This window comes from Hyposmocoma kahamanoa, unplaced genomic scaffold (assembly GCF_003589595.1).
Source record: "Hyposmocoma kahamanoa isolate Upper Pololo Valley unplaced genomic scaffold, ASM358959v1 100235, whole genome shotgun sequence".
In the NCBI taxonomy this organism is placed as follows: domain Eukaryota; kingdom Metazoa; phylum Arthropoda; class Insecta; order Lepidoptera; family Cosmopterigidae; genus Hyposmocoma; species Hyposmocoma kahamanoa.
The window spans coordinates 1-17062 of record NW_020653280.1 but is presented as its reverse complement, the minus strand read 5'-3'; the positions used below and the strand labels follow the sequence as shown (position 1 = coordinate 17062).

General features: G+C 36.4%; 1 protein-coding gene and 1 pseudogene across 1 annotated transcript; one reads left to right on the top strand and one right to left on the bottom strand.

The window, feature by feature from the left end:
* Window positions 1-4617: 4617 nt before the first annotated feature.
* On the top strand, window positions 4618-7217 carry LOC113229835 (annotated as a pseudogene).
* A 4581-nt stretch (window positions 7218-11798) lies between these two features.
* On the bottom strand, window positions 11799-12789 carry LOC113229845. The gene is made up of 2 exons (XM_026463531.1): window positions 12157-12789; window positions 11799-11882 (listed from the first exon to the last, which is right to left on the bottom strand). Exons 1-2 carry the CDS (start codon window positions 12787-12789, stop codon window positions 11799-11801), a joined length of 717 nt encoding a protein of 238 aa, XP_026319316.1.
* Between the last annotated feature and the right edge of the window lie 4273 nt (window positions 12790-17062).

Sequence of the window (17062 nt, the reverse complement as noted above, 5' to 3'; positions counted from 1 at the left end):
AATCGGCAATTTCATACTTTAACCCCTATTATTTATTAATACAAAGACCGAACACTCAGAAAAAACTCCTTCCATCCGGCCGGATTCGAACCGACTGCTTCTAGCTTACCGTGCCAGACGCTATACCAACTAAGCCACGGAACGAAACTAAATAGATGGCGCTACGACTAAAAAGTCGTTGAAAAAACCAAATGCACATAGGAAAAATTCGTGAGGTTCGCTGGTTCGATGACTAGAAAGGTGGATAAATTCCCTATCATATAAATATAAGGAATATTTTAATGACATACCTAACTTAGGTAGGAAGAAATAAAATGTTCATTATAAAATTGAGGTTATTTTTTCACGCCAACCGCATTTCACACAATGATTTCACTGTATTCTATTGATAGACGGCACAATACACATACACAACATTGAAGTACAGTAGTTTACGTGCTCATTTCAATTGTTTTTATCATTTCACAACACGGAATTACTTCACAATGTTTATTTATTTGTCACAAACAAATGCCGGCCATGCCCGGCCCGAGCGCGAATTACGACTATTGTATCCAAATCTGTTAGAAAATAATTATACTTAATACGTAATTTTTTGAGAATAGGCAATATCGCGATGGTTGCAGAATTTTTCTAAAACGATTTTTCAAAAAATGCATTATGGGTATTCTTTTCGAGGTACTTGGGGATGCTCATTACCAATATGGCACTCATTTCTAAATCCAAGATGACAGACACGACAGGTCAAATGAAAGCAATATGAGTATTCGTAATGAGCACCCCCATATACCTTGAAAACGATACCCAATCTGCCATTATTCGAAAAATCGTGCCCGCCATCTTGGATTTAGAAGTGAGTGCCATATTCGTCATGAGCACCACCAAATACCTCGAAAATGATACCCATTATGCATTTATTTGAAAAGTCGTGTCCGCCATCGTTTATTCAGATATAAATGCCATTTCCATAAGGATTACCAAAAATAAATTTTTGAAAATTCTTGTGAAAAGTCTCGTCGACAGCAACGATCGACAAAATCGAGTATATCTATAGGCACTTGATCGATATTGTCGATCGACAGTAACGATCGACAAAATCGAGCAAATCTGTAGGCACCTGATTGACAAAGTCGGGCACATCTGTAGGCATCTTAAACTTAATGATGAGTTAAGCAAGATACAATTTCCCCACTTTTGAGGGAAATCTTATTTCATGGCATCATTATTTGTATATTTGTGTGCGTGCCGACGAGCGTAGATACAAGTTGCTTACGCCTACATGAATTTGATTTTTGCCTCACTTGTGACAGTTCGTTTGATAAGAAACCATCATTCTATGCGTTATTATTCTAAGTTCGTGGTATATTTAGATAATATTTGTTGTATAGCAGCTGATTATAACGATGCATCAATAATGTTAATGCAACCATTAACTTATTGCAATGTTTAGGCTTCATCGTTAATTACGGCAAGTCTGTGTTACAACCATGTGAAGTTTGTGAATTTCTAAGATTCAATTTTGATTCATGAAATTTAAGTAGAAGTTTACCTTTAGAAAAACGTCAAAAAATTTACTACTTACTTTAAAAAATAGTTTCCATTTCATTTCATTTCATCGCATATGAGAACCTCAAGTTTTAAATTAGAATTTATACAGATGCACCGCGCACCGGTTAGGATTCCGTATGTGGCGCGAGTAGCACAGGAAGCCAACGGAAGGCTGTTGAGAAGAAGCACCCTATCAATTACTAAGAATTGCAGTATTCTTATGTTTTATTAGTATAATCTGATTGTGTTATATTGTTGCGAGTACGCAATACTACGGCGATTACTTACACAAATCGCAACGGTGGGATCGAACATCCCCACCTTAACGATTTAAGTAAACCAATTTGGCAATGGTGCGAGAAGCGCAACATAATTTTGTATGCATATGTGCATATTATGTAAATACAAAAGATAATCGCGCCGATATAGAATCTAGGAAGACTAATCCCGACATCGAGCGGGAGTTGTCCTCTCGCGCCTTCCAGACCATTGTCAGACGTTTCGGACAACCCGAGATTGATCGTCTTGCATCCCGCACCAGTGCCAAATTCGCTATTTTTGTCTCGCTGTTTCAGGAACAAGATGCATTTGCCGTAGATATTATTTTTATCTACGCATTCCCACCCTTCATTTTATTATTGAAATGCACACGCACAATTATTGATGACCAAGCAAATGTGTACTCTTAGTTTTCCACATTGGCCTTCCCAGGCATGGTTCCTCCTGCTGCAAAGCCTGTCGGTTTCCGACGTGATATATTTTAACTCAAGCGAATCATTATTAAATCTTATTGCAGGCGGCCTCATCGACTGCACGCCAGCCTTACCCTTTCTGCCGTTATCAGCGCGCCCTTCGCCTCCCGCGGAGTCCCACAAGAGACGATGACTTTACCCTTAGCTTCTCTTTCTTAAAATACAATTAGACAGTATAATGTGTCCCTAAAGCACTGGTGGGAATTTTGCAATAATAACAGTCTGCTTTATCTCTTTACAGTCTGAAACAGTCTCAGACACCCGCATATAAAGATTACTTAAGGGCGCGTTTAGATTGAAACCTAGTGTACCAAAGTAAAGCAATACTTGGAATCCCCAAGTCGTTCTCGCATTAGTTTCAACGTGTTTTCCCAACACAGAACTTCCTCATGAAAAACTTACGAAAGAACATGTTTTTTACTTGCTCTTTGTACTGCACACCGCGTATAAACTGGCATTGATTAAAATGAAAAACATACAAATATCAGATATTCCGATTAAAATTGCAATACCTGATTTAATCAAAACGTCTGCGCCTGTCGCGTACAGGCCACATTAAATTTTACACATTTTAGAGAGGATATAAGTATTTGCGTTGTCGCAGTTTTCAAACATTATATTTTGGTAACACAAAATAAGACAACTGGACGTCAGGGCACACTCTTGCTGACACACAGAGATCATGGTGATGGAACTTCACTTCAAGAAGTTCGTTTGATCATCTATTATGGCTCATCTTCTGATGAAAGTGAATAAAAATGTAAACTATTTTTTTTGCTTTGACAAAGAATTTTGCTATTTTACTACATTTTGTCCTTGTGAACTCTGTACAATTTTTTCCCAGTTCAGACACAATCTTTCTAGTTAGTTACTTACTTTCCAGGGTTCTGGGGCATTTCTCTTATTATATATATTAAATTGAACAATCATTTTAAATTAAACTATTTTTTGTAATGTAACGTTTATTTGTCTTTCAAACATTTATTCAATTAAAATCAACGTTGAGGTGACATAAAAAATGCAATTAAATATGAAACAATTATAAACATCACTTAATAAAATTAAAATAACATAATAAATATTGCTAATATTATTAAGAGGATGGGGACGAATCTATTAGGACAAATTATAAGCAAAATGCATTTTTAAATAGAACGTCTCGCTCATTTAACTCCTAGTTATTAAATATAGTGAGATAGACTTGTTCAACACCAGTACAAGCTAAAACGCTTAAGAAAATAAATGATAGTTCTGACATAACTCACAAAACTTGATAACCTACTTTAATGTATATCACAAAAATTTTTAAATTTTATGACGTATCGACTGTGAACTTGGCAACTTTACAGGTCAAGAAAAAAATCATTGGTATAGCATCTGGTTTATTAAATAAAAATACGTAGTGTACATAGATGAGTAGTGAATAAGTACACACATACATGTATAAGAAAAATATTTAAAAACTGCGTATTTTTATTTAATAAACCAGATGCTACACATATGACGCCAAAAATTTTTTCTTCATCCTGTAAAGTTGTCGAAAATTGAGATAGTACCGATTGCCAGTTCACAGTCGATACATCACACGTGACAATGTTATGTGATGTTAATAGCACTGTCTCAAAAATGGCGTCATGTTATATTTTATCTGAAAATTGCGTTATGTTAATAGTTTTTCTCCAAAATTTCACTATATTGATGTGTCATTCATATTTATTTGTAAGTCAATGTTCATATACGATTTAATTTCAAAGTGCCAGGACAATAATGTCGCTTTGAAATTGCGGTGTTACGTTACTGTACATTACGCAAATTATCTTGTTAGTCGTGCTAGGGACCTGCACCGAGAAGTGTTCCTTAATCGGGGAGATCCTACGCACTGATGTTAAGACTCAATTTCGTTTGTCCTAAGCTAGGATCAATAGTAGTATTCTGTAAGTGGAGGGGATTGACACGCGCTATTCTTTCAGCCATTTCATAGAGTAGCCTAAATGAAGAGTGTCAGAATTTATAAAATGGCACGACATTTTTTTTCTTATGGTTCTAGACGATTTTTTTTTACATATTCAAATTGGAAATCAGCTACTCGTTTGCCTCTTTAAATATTTATCTCGTTCAACCCGTCACCCTATATACTCCTAGACCTAACTCCATGTCAAATTCCAAATTTCTGAGTCAACTAAAAGTGATCTAGCTTTTGATCAGAGAGTCAAACAATTAGATTCGTTATTTAGGACCGAATGACAATTTCGAAAATTTTGAGTTGCAGAGGGCGAGAGGCCGTACGCCACCCTTTTTTCATTAAGCTTTCGTAAGAATGTACGGATCTTTTGATTGTGAACATTTATCCCATATTGTCTTCGAATTCAGATGCCTCATCCCAGAATGCGAAAGTGCGGAGAGCAATCCCGAGTTCCTCCCACCATGGCTGTTGAACGCCATCCCAGGCTCGAGCGAAATGGACTTCGACAACTGTCAGAGATTCCCGAGTGCTTCCTCGTCTATCGCCGCCGCTGCCGCAGACACCTGTCCCGCCGCGCTGTTCGACCAGCAAACTACTGTGCCTTGCGATGAACACATCTATGCAAATAGTTACACCATTGTCTATGATGTAAGAACTCTGAATGATTCTGATGAAAGTCTATTAATCAAATAAGTGCATGTGCCAATAATATATACTTACAATTGAATTATACTTCGTTTCAGTTCGATCTAGCTTGTGACGAATGGCGGCGTACGTTAATTGGATCAGCGCGCACATTCGGCTCGTTGTTGTCGCTGCCGCTGACTGGATTCGTGTCGGACCGGTGGGGCCGGCGGATCACCTTAGTCATCACCGCTGTCAACAGGGCCTGGATCGGTCTCGTGCGATATTTCGCTAACACCTACATCGGCTTCTTGATCTCGGAAGTGATAGGAGGCGCTCTTGGCGCTGGGCTTACTCTTGCATTTACATTTTACGTAAGGTTTAGCTATTGACTTAAATATTTAAAAATTATGATTATATATAATATATAATAATGTCATTTATTTTCTCCCAACAATTACAAAATATAAGTACATAATTGAATTTTATATGGGAGACAGGAGCCCAAACGTAAGCGCCCTATGGTTACGCTATGGTTCTCCTAGCTGCCCCTCTCGGCTATAGTACAGTCAGTAAACAAAATAAAGTTATTAGACAGGAAATGACAATGAAAATGTTTGAATTATATTTCAGATTACCGTAATCGGTAGTCGTAAACGTCAAGTGATAATAAGATATAGGCCGATAATTCATTTGAACTATCGGTTTGTTTTTTATAGGACATATGCACTGCAAATGCATTAGATTCGTAAAAAAGTAGTCAAATCCCTTAAAGATCTTAAATATGCAATTCTTTGATGTACGTATATTTTTCACAGTGCAGGAAATAACGGGTCCAAAATATCGTGTCATTGCTAGCGCGTGGACCAGCACCTTCTACGCGAAGGGCAATATACTGTTGACGCTAGCGGCGTGGGGCGTGCCCGCCTGGAGGCACTTGACGTTAGTGCTCTTTGCGCCGCAGCTGTTGGCCATATTCTACTACTGGTTCGTCCCCGAAACAGTGCACTGGTCCATGAGCAAGAGTCGCTACGATCGGGCTGAAGCTTCTCTCAAATACTCAACGGTAAGGAAATCTCAGAAAAATCCTTACAGATGTTGAAAGAAACCTCTCAACAACTGCTCAACTCGCCGAATAACAACGAGAAAAAACCTTGGCTTGTGGTGGAAGTATTCCGCCACAAACCAATATTATTGAGGTGTTTGGTGTCACCGGTATGGTGGATAACAATGTCTTTAATATACTACAGACTATCGATTAACGCTGTGAACATGGCCGGTGACCAGTGTCTAAACTACGCGTTGGTGTCAGCTGTGGAGATCCCGGGCTATTGGAGCGCTTTGCTCATCATAGGACGGGTGGGACGTAGACTAACGCTCGCCGGCAGTTACTGGATCTGCGCTGCCTGTCAAGCCGCGTACATCTTCCTACCGGACGGTGATTTTCTACTTAATTATATAAGTTCAATATGATAACACGGTAAATTGTAATGCACAAGATAACTGTTCTATGTCCTCAGGTCAGTTCTCGCTGTCGCTGATCGTGTTCCTGCTGGGCAAGTTATTCATCGCGATGGTGTCCACCACGTTGTATGTGTACACGGCGGAACTATACCCCACCAGTTACCGACATAGTCTCTTCGCTTTTTCCTCCATGATGGGACGTATCGGCTCCATCATTGCACCGCTCACGCCTGCGCTGGTCAGGAATTATAATTAGTTGTAGTACAATTTTATGCGCAGCAAGAAAGAGAAATTCGAGACTCTGTGAAAGACAAGAATTTAAACGTGAAATGCACCTTAATCCCCGTTTGTTATAACCAAATCCATTTGAAACAACCACCATACAGAGTGCCTACAAAAAGTTGCAAATTTCAGTACCTAGTTCTAACTTCTCAATCGGAAATGAGGATCAAATCATCTTTGATAGTCATGTATATTGGTTGTTATTAACAATTAATACGGTTGCAGATTAGTCATTAAGTAGGTATCTATTTTATTGAATGAAAGATATGCTTGACATTTATTTGACGTTTGATAGAGTGAACTCACATCACATCGCGATACATTTTCCTGTTTTGTGCAGGTGTCCTCGGATTTAATAAATGCTATGATGATTCCTCAAAGGCTAGATATTGTCGTGTCGCAGGGTGCGTCAGTGTGGGAGCAGTTACCGTTCACGCTGTTCGGCGGCATGGCGCTGCTGTCGGGTGCGCTGGTGCTGGTCGCGCCGGAGACGCTCGGTGCAAAGCTGCCTGACACCATGGAGGAGGCCGCTAGGCTTGGCAAGAACTAGTGACCATTTTCTAATGGCGTAAATTTCAGTTAAACTGTAGACTATAAGTATGCGATATAACATTAGACAACTTATTATTAAATCGGGGTTTTTAAAATATTAGTATTCAACTTTTTCTACAAACAGAGTCAAACCGTATTCGATACGTTTTGTGCCTAACCTCCTTTAATTGGCTCGCAGAGTTCTATAGTGACTGAGTTCCCTCACAAGGAATATTGCGAGCAAATGAACCCGAGGACAATTGCGCCGATGAAGTATATCTCGCACAACGAAATGTACAAAATGCCAGTAGAATCAGTACATTAATTGAACAGATTCAACAGATACACGCAGATAAGCAAGAACGACGTAAAGTTCATTACACCCGCTTTTCCCATGGTGGTTAAATTATATTTAAATAATAATATAAACAAGCTACTACTTTTTTAACTTTTAACACGCAACTTGCGGTGTTGTGACCATATATTCGACCAGTCTTGCGAATATTCGGATTTTGATACTATACAGTAAATACCAAGTTGCATCGAGGACTCAAAGACAAAATATTTAACAGTTATATAGAATTTGATTACATCAACAGCTCCTATTTTAAATATTGATTCGATTCTCTCACGTCTATAGCGTTTAAATTTTTTAATTAATAATTTTTTTGTTACTATAGTATAAGAACTAATCGTATATACCTATATATACCAAAAATTTTAAAAATCTCGAACAATAAAGCGGTTTTAAATGAAGTTTCTGTGTGGTTTTCCTGGAAACACATCTGAAAAATTAGTCCATTTGTGCACAAGAAGTAAGAAACGGAACAATGATGTAAACACGGATCAAACGACAACCCCCAGCTCTACCACATCACTAAGGAATGACATAACAGAGTACATCTAACGCAGTACATAATTTAGTTAAGGAAACCACGCCTACAATAAATAGTGTAACTATGCGGAAAAATTGATGTTCTTCTTTTTTCTATGCTATTTTTTTAAATACATTCTAAACACAAATCTATATTCATTCAGCCAGTACTTCTACTCATAGAGTAGAGACTAGACTACATCCCTCTTCCTCACAACTGAAGGGGTAAACATCCCTAGCTGGTACCCTACCTATGATAGGCAACTTACTTAAGTGATCGGCCTTTACTATAGGCTAGCCACACACTGCTCGGTAGCTACTACCTTACCAACAAGCAAACCACCGAGAAGGCTGTAGCTTTAGTCTGCCACAAACATATCTAAAAGGACAGACCATGACCACATCCTAATCAAACAATTCAAAATATAATTATTCGTTAGCTATCCTAGCTATTTAGGTAACCTATCTATTTAGATAGGTTACAATTAGGTTAGGTTAGGTTAGAATTTTATTTTTAGGATAGGTTAGGTTAGAATTTTTCTAATTCTTTATTTCCGATACCCTAGTTTGGCTGAATGTTCCTAACAAATCCTTAAACATCACTACTAGAACTTCCTAAATGCATCACTAAACTATCTTCAACGTGCACGCTGCTACAACGACGACACAGGCTTGAGCACCCATCGGACATCCACTGGGGAACATCAATATTGACTTCCCAGCTGCTTTAGTCTTCGTCCTGCAGCTATCTAAGTTCCACCTAACTTTCTTACTTTCTTTGAACAAATTAAAACAACACGCAAATTATCCTAACAACAACATTTCCTAACACACATATGATATGGCGATATACCATATGGAGGGTTACTAATAATTAAACTAATATATTTTCCTTGAATGCAGACAGTTCTTGTTCATCTGGGAGAGAGACCACGAACTATGCACCCACACAGGACAATACACCTATCAAATAAAAAAAAGTGAGTAATATCGATCCAAGTCGGTAGTCCATCTTCTCTTCCCATTCTTCTAAGTCTGCATTTGCCGGAAAATAACAACTTCCATCAAAATATTCGTCACAATTTTATCATAGCTCCATATGAAAACAAATACAAAAGATTAACAAATCTACTAGAAACTAAAAAAACATTAAATTACCTACTATAGAACCTTTTCAATCTATTCACATGGCTAGATCCTGCCTACCCGATCTATTCCTTTTTACACCTATTCTTCTCACAATATAATTAACTCTACTCAACCGTTCTACTACCCTATACGGCCCTTTAAACAATCTAGTTAATTTTACACTTCTGTTGAAAACTCTCCTAGGACAATATAACATTACCAAGTCTCCTTCAACAATTTTGTCTACGGTTTAATCCTTTTACACCATTTAGTAAGTTATTAAATAACTGGGGTACTAACACAAACACCGTTCTACTGCAATATTCCCAATTAGATGCATTTACATTGCATTTCGCGTAATATGACTATCACATGAGATGTCTCTTAAACAAACATCACTCCGTGATGTTACCATTACAACATGACTCGCATTACTTAGACCATAAACATCACTTTGTAATATTAGCATCACGCGTACTGTTTCAGGTAATGTATCAAGTAGTACGTGGAAAATTTGCTGGGTGGCGCTATTAATATAGATATTTACTATATTTAGTCCATATTGGGAAACGCCTAGAGCGCCCCGACATGGTCTATGTAATGGGTAATGTTATGAGTAATGCATATTATTCCAAAGTGATGCGTGATGTCACCTTTGTAACATTACTTCACCTTAGTAATGTATTACTTACACTTATTTACTCCAGTGCCGAGCCCGCCCGCAACAGCAAGAAATAAAAACAGAAGACTCCGGCCCGCATTCAGTCCAGCGCCAGCCCGCAACAGCAACTATAGAAAAGACATCAACAGTACCGTACGAAGCTGCAATACGGTTATAACCAGCATTTTTATTTTGACTGTCGCCGTCCCGGAGCGTAAAGAACCACCAGCTCAGTGGCGGTACGAATCCAGTGCCGTACAGACTTATTTAATCTTAGAAAAATAAAAATACAACGAAATATTATATTACAGCTTAATTTTTAAGATTACATATTATAACAGCAGTTACTGTCGCGTCATGAAGATGTCAATAATATAAAAATAATATAAGTATATATATTTTGTTAAATAAGTTAAAAGATCAAACTTATTGAGATTTATCTGTAAAGAAGTCCTTAGTAGAATATAAACTTTTATCTCTTAGCCATGACATCACTTTAGTTGCAACAATACGAAGATAAACAATAACGCGTACTCTCTAGCAAAGTCACTAAAACTGTCAGTAGTGTACAAGTCCTTTCATTTCCACTGTGGCCCAATTACTGGATTTCAAAGAATTATTAGTGTTATGAGTTTACACTTAAATTATCAAAGTGAATTATACAATTAATGAACATCATCGTGCTGTACGGAAAGTGCGTTACAAGTAGTAAACTGACCTCAGTCATCGGACGTTGATTTATTCATAAAGATATTAGGTACGATGTTGGTATAGATGTTGTCTAAACATATACAAGTCTTAAGTATAAGAGTACATTGCATTATAATCAACCTGCAAGCAGATGTGCCAATATTAACCCATTAACTGGCAATTTTTTTTTTACTTATTTTACATTTTTTTCTCAACATTGTCAAGCAATAACGAATAATTACTAAAATATAATATATTTTGGTTATTGTTTTTCTTATAAATGACGATTTTTAAAAAAGTCCCATTTGGGGACTATGGCGGGTACTTGGATTGAATACTACGACAATATTGTTGCACACTAATTTATTACAAAAAAATGTTATACAACGATTTAGACAATATTGCTAACATCGTATTACAAAAAATGCTTAAAATTATATAAATTAAAAAAATATTTATGCTGTTGGGAGGTAAAACATTATTTATGCCATTTTTGCATACAGTTCACATGTATACCAACATTACACTTTTGGCACTGTTTTCTTGCATTTTTCTTACAAACAGCGCATTTTCTTTGTTTGCCTCCTTCTGTCCTTTCAATGAAGTGACCATCGCGGCTTTTTCGAATATCTTCTGGCACACGTTTACTGCTAAACTTACGAAGGCTTGGTCTGCCAAACCTCTTAGGATCCGAAATTGAGGGCGTTGCCAAATAAGTTCTTGCTATAGCCCTCTTGAAATCCAGGAATGGGATTTTCCCATTAGCTTTTTCATAAAGTACATGAGCGTTAACAGCAATCTCGTCTATCAAATTTGTTATAATAGGAAAATACCATTTTTTTCCTCTGATTTTTATTCTGTACTTGTTTACCAACCAATCTAGTTTATCCACTCCTCCCATGTATTTATTATAATCGCTTATGCACTTTGGTTGCGGCACAGTCGCTGGTTTTTTGTCAGTTCTGGAATAACGAGAAACGTGATGGGTTGGTTCAAGTCCTTGATGATTTGACAATACTTTGACTATATTATTATCTTTCCAAGTTACTGCGAAAATGTCATTATTTTCATCAAATCTATAGTCGTATGTGCCTCGAATTTCTTTTTTCATCTCATCATCCTTTTTGAAAGAGCACTTGTTTGTTCTATTGTATCGGACCGTACCTGTAGCTCTTACTTTTTTTTCCGCCAAAATTTTCATCAGTGTATGACTGGTAAAAAAATTATCAAAATAAAATACATGGTCCATGGGGTTTTCAACCAACGAAATGTTTTTTAAAATCACTGAGGCTCCAACACCTTCAACTGGGAAAGTTTCAACCTGTTTTCCCTCATAAAGTTCTGCATGGAAACAGAATCCGGTTTCTGCGCAACACATTGCCCATTGCTTGAATCCGAACGGAATCGGCTTACCACGGATAAATTGCTTCATAAAGTGATGCCCATAGTATCTGATCATTTGTTCGTCTATGCTTATATTTTTGCCGAAAACACCAAACTGTAAGAACTGGTTGTTCATTTTTTCTAGCAGTGGAGCAATTTTGTAAGTTTTTTGGCTTTGATTTATTTTTGAATTATCGTTGAGGTGTAAATTTCTTTTGATTTCCAAGTACCTGTTTCTCGACATACATTTCCTTACACATTGTATGTTGACGTCTTCATCCTCGCACCAATACATTTGCTCTTGTGGGAGAGAATGGTATCCTGTCAGTATCAGAAACCCAATGAATTTACGAAGACAATCTACCGAAAATGTGAAGGAGTGCCGATTGTTTTGGGTAGCGTATGTGACACTTTGCATCACTATATACAACATTATATCTTCTGTGAGCAATTTCTCAAATATTTGAACCGCAGACATTCCACTCAAATCTTTTTTTATTTTTTCCTGCCTCTTTGAAATCTCCTGATCATCCCCCCAGATTTTATAGAAATCAGGTTTTGTTTTCTTCCAAACTGATTTCACAAGTTCCTTCTTGGAACTGCATTTGCGAACTTTCTGAGCCAAACCTGAAGGTCCTGCTTTGTTCATCTCTTCATCTAACAAATTGGATTGAATTTCAAGAGTTCCAGGAACATCTCGCGGTATTGTGTCTTCCAACTCATTTTCATCGAAATCTTCTTCATCGGAAACTACATCAACTTTTTCTGGTGGCAGCTCAACAATGTCGATTCCGTCACATTCTTCGTCATCAAATTGCTCAAGAAAGTTAGGATCATTATCCAGTGCTTCTGTGAGCTCTGCTAACGTGAAAAATTGCTTGGAACACATATCTGGAAAAAAAATAAAACAATTACGATAGTTGTACCCATATCTGCCGTAATCCCCAAATGGGGATCGCCAATGAAACATTTAAAATTCTATTATAAATAGGTATATAAAATTGAAAATTATGTGTATAGAAAGATAAACATATAACGAACATTTGGTAAAAAAATCATATTCCTAACAAAACAAACAATAAAATTTTTTTAATTACGAATATTAACACATAAATTGAACGCACTTACCTCAGAGACGACGATTTCAAAATGAATTTCCAAGGATTCCAAGAGAAGAGTAAAAACAACACGTGCACTAAATGTTTACTACATGTATTGTACTGATTACAAAAGGTTACTGTAACGGAATAAACAATATTGCCAGCTGCTAATCGCAAAAACACCTGCGATCCCCAAATGGGGCCTATGACAGGGAATGGGTTAATGGATTTAATGGTTGGTCTCTGTAGTATCAAATTAATGTACAACATTTGTAAATTATACTATTTATTACTATAGAAGCAATGCGTCAAATTTCATTGTGTCAATTGTAATTTAAAAGCATGTCCTTGCAACAACTTCATTTCATTTGGTAATTTATCGAAAATAGTTATACACTTGTTGAAGAAGTTATTCTCATAAATCACTTTATTGCAACGGGTTTGGTATAAGAGATTCATAATTTTTGCTTTAGTTTGCCTTTGAATGACTTTACCTCGTGTCTTAAAATATTGAGGATGAGAATTGACAAATCGACTCATCCGTAGAACAAAGATCTATATGCAAGACTGCTTGTTCTCAGGACGTAATACATTTCGTTCGTTCTTCTTCGCTGTGGATGTCAGATCGACCCTTGTTCGATTTTATATTTCCGAAACGAAATAAGAATATATGAATTCTCAAAACGCCTTGACATAAGACTTAATTTGAATAACGAAATTATTATCATAACGTACTTATTCTCTTTTCGTTATATAATCACATCAGACTCTGTTCTTCGGATGAGTCGAAATATTCAGATATCCCTAATGTACACGCGTGGCAAAGGCAATATGTTTAGTATTTTCGAACAACAATTTGCAACTGGCAGAATCACGCACCGCAAACTCCCCGAATAATCTGATGCAGCAGGTTTAATGTACGATTGATTTTGTTCACATACTTTTTAGACAGGCTTTCTTTTGCTGTCGATGTGTTGATACAGTTCTTCTCTATTGCCTTATTAATTACAATATTTGTAAATTGAGTTTTGAATAGACTGATTAATGTCAGGAGATTGAATCCTGTCAATAGAAGCAGCTGTCTGATAGCCAACACTTTGGTAATGTGACAGCAATTCTATTCTCTTCCACTTAGAATAACTTGCAAAATAATGCTTATCTTATGTCAAATAAAGAAGTTAGTAATTTAAAATAAAATTATAAGTATTAACAGAATGGAATTTACTACAAGTCTATAACGAAATGGCAAACTATGTAATTACACATGTAAATTATGTCTCATATAGCTTTCATTTCTTGCGAGGCTCTTACTGAAGGGAATTCCATAATCGGATAACAGTGGGCATTGTTGCGTTCGGGTTTTGAGGGGTGCGGGTGCTGATGAAATTGTAGGCACTTGGGACTTGTCAACTTTGTGTCTCGGAGTAACGAGCGCGGTGGCGGTGCCCCTCGGATGGTTTGCGATTTGAAGTTTTGAATGGCAATGCGCAGCATCTGTGAATAGGCGTGTCGCTTGCCACTGGGCGCGCAACTTGTTCGTCCCGTCATTTTCCTTATATCATAAATAATACATTTTGTTAATTGTGGTCTTGGTAGTCAAGTTGCAAACCTGTATGTATATCCATCCATCGCTATACAGAATAATATTATTCTGAGTGTCATTTAAAGTAGTTAAAGGAGAGAGGTATTTTAAATTTCTCACACGGTTCGTGCATCAGCAATAAAGAGAAATCAGAGTCTCACACAGGTGGGAATGATTGAGCTTTGCTTATTTAGGTACAATTACATTGATCTTGGGATTTCTCCTTAAAAAGTCAAATCCAGCATTGCTTTACATATAACTTACATAATTTAATAACTTATCCATAGCCAGTTGGTTTTTTTAAATCTTCTGTTGAGTTGTATTTTCTCATATTTGTGCATGAGCAACATTTTTTTAATTCTAATTGATGGCACAATATGTCACTTTCATAACTTTGTCTATTTGTTAAGGTTTTGATCATGTACAATTACTAAATTCATGCAACAAATTTTGACGTTCTTTTCTGTTAAAGTAATATTTTTACATTATAATAAATTTATGAAATGTCGTAATTTTAACATACACATATTACATATATTTTTTTAGTTTGTTTTGACTGTAATTTAAAATCAAAGTTGTATAAGTTATCTTCCAGGACAAACAGCTGGTGATTGTCTCATGTGTAAGAGATGTTATAGCAGGCACCATTGTGGGAGCACTCCCGTGCCGACTAGTTAATCAAGAAGCGACTGCTCCTTTGTTACGAGCAATTCTAGAAGAAGCATGAGGACATGCTCTCCTCTTGTCTAATGACCGAGCTTACTCTGGAATGAGGACATTCGTTAAGCAGAATGGCCGTCTGTTAGCGTATTGTGACATTATTTTATTTTATTCTGTTAGAAAACTTACTTTGCGTCATTAAGAATTAGTTTCATCGAAATAAGAAATAAATCAATATCATCATCATCGATATCAACGGAACGGTGACAGGCGGCCGCCATTACGAAAAGCATCTTTGACTAGAACAGACGTGTTTTGTTTTGTTTGGATTTATAGTGAAAGATCTTATAATATAATTTATAACAGTCACTGGAGTCTCAATTCTATGTCTACTTGGAAAGTCTCCTACACAGGGTGGAAATTTTTAATAATTTGCTGTACCTTGACGTATACACTAATGGGTACGCTTCAGATTTGATTCCAGGATTTGAGTCCAGTAGTTCACTGCTGGACTCAAATCTATATCTATCTTATGATTACGACATGTTTCACAAATATTACGGTTCAATAAATAACTATGGTATGAAAATTATTTTTAAGAACAAACAAGATTATAATTAATGATAAAACAGTGCAAAATGAACTTAAAGAAAAATACTTAGCAAGAGAAGAAACGATACGAAATACCGCCCTTGTGACAATGATTCGAATTTTTTTCTATTATAATTATATATGTATACTACATCAGAACATTGCTGGACTGTTAAACAAATCAGATCTGTTAACTGTACACTTAGATGTTCTATCAAATAAGCAAGTTGACGTAGACATTATCTGCATAACCGAACACTTCATGTTATATGGGCATGAAAAATTATTAAAGGTACCCAATTTTCAACTTGGAGCACATTATGCCAGAGCCGACCGTAAAAGAGGAGGAGCGTGTGTATTGATAAAAAATGGTCATGCATATAATGAGTTCTCACATATCGCAAAGCTTTCAATTAAAGGCGTGATAGAATGTTGTGCAGTAGAATTGACAAAAAACCTTTTCACTGTGTTGTGCCTATACACCTATACCTCCTGTACTTGCTAATATTAATGACTGTTATGATAAACTTGACAAAATTTCGGAATTAATATGTAAAATTTCTAATAGGAAAGTGATTTTGTGTGGCGATTTCAACATAAATACCTTGAATATATTAACTCTGAATTTTGAATGCTTTCTCTTGAACTACCATTTAAAATTAGAAATATAACAACCCACACGGTTGTGTAGTAACACTTGTATAGATAGTTTTGCACATAACACTAAATATAACTGTATGATAAAAGTCATGTATTTAGCTGTCAGACCATACAGCGCAAATATTAAAAATTTTAGTGAAGCGGACATATACTTTGAATCATTGGCGAAAGAAAATACGTGACATCTATGTATAACCTTCAAATATTAAAGAAACACTTACAATGTGTTTCATTTAATGATGCTTATAAAGAAGCGGGTCCAAATTCAGGCTATAATGAATTCATAGAGCGATTCCGCCTTCTATACGACCTCTGTTTTCCCCTTAACTTTATAGTGACAATTAAGCTTAATAACAAAAGTAGATGGATATCGAAAGGTATAAAATTATGTAGTAAAAGACAGAGACAATTACTGTGGAGATATCGATCCTTATCTTCGGAACACAATAAACAAGTCCTTAAACTATATTCGAGAAAGTAAAACGTTTAAGAAAATAGTTAAACTAACGCAAAAATCACTAAACAATCATCTCATTGCACCATCTCAAAATAAATCTCTCCACATGGCG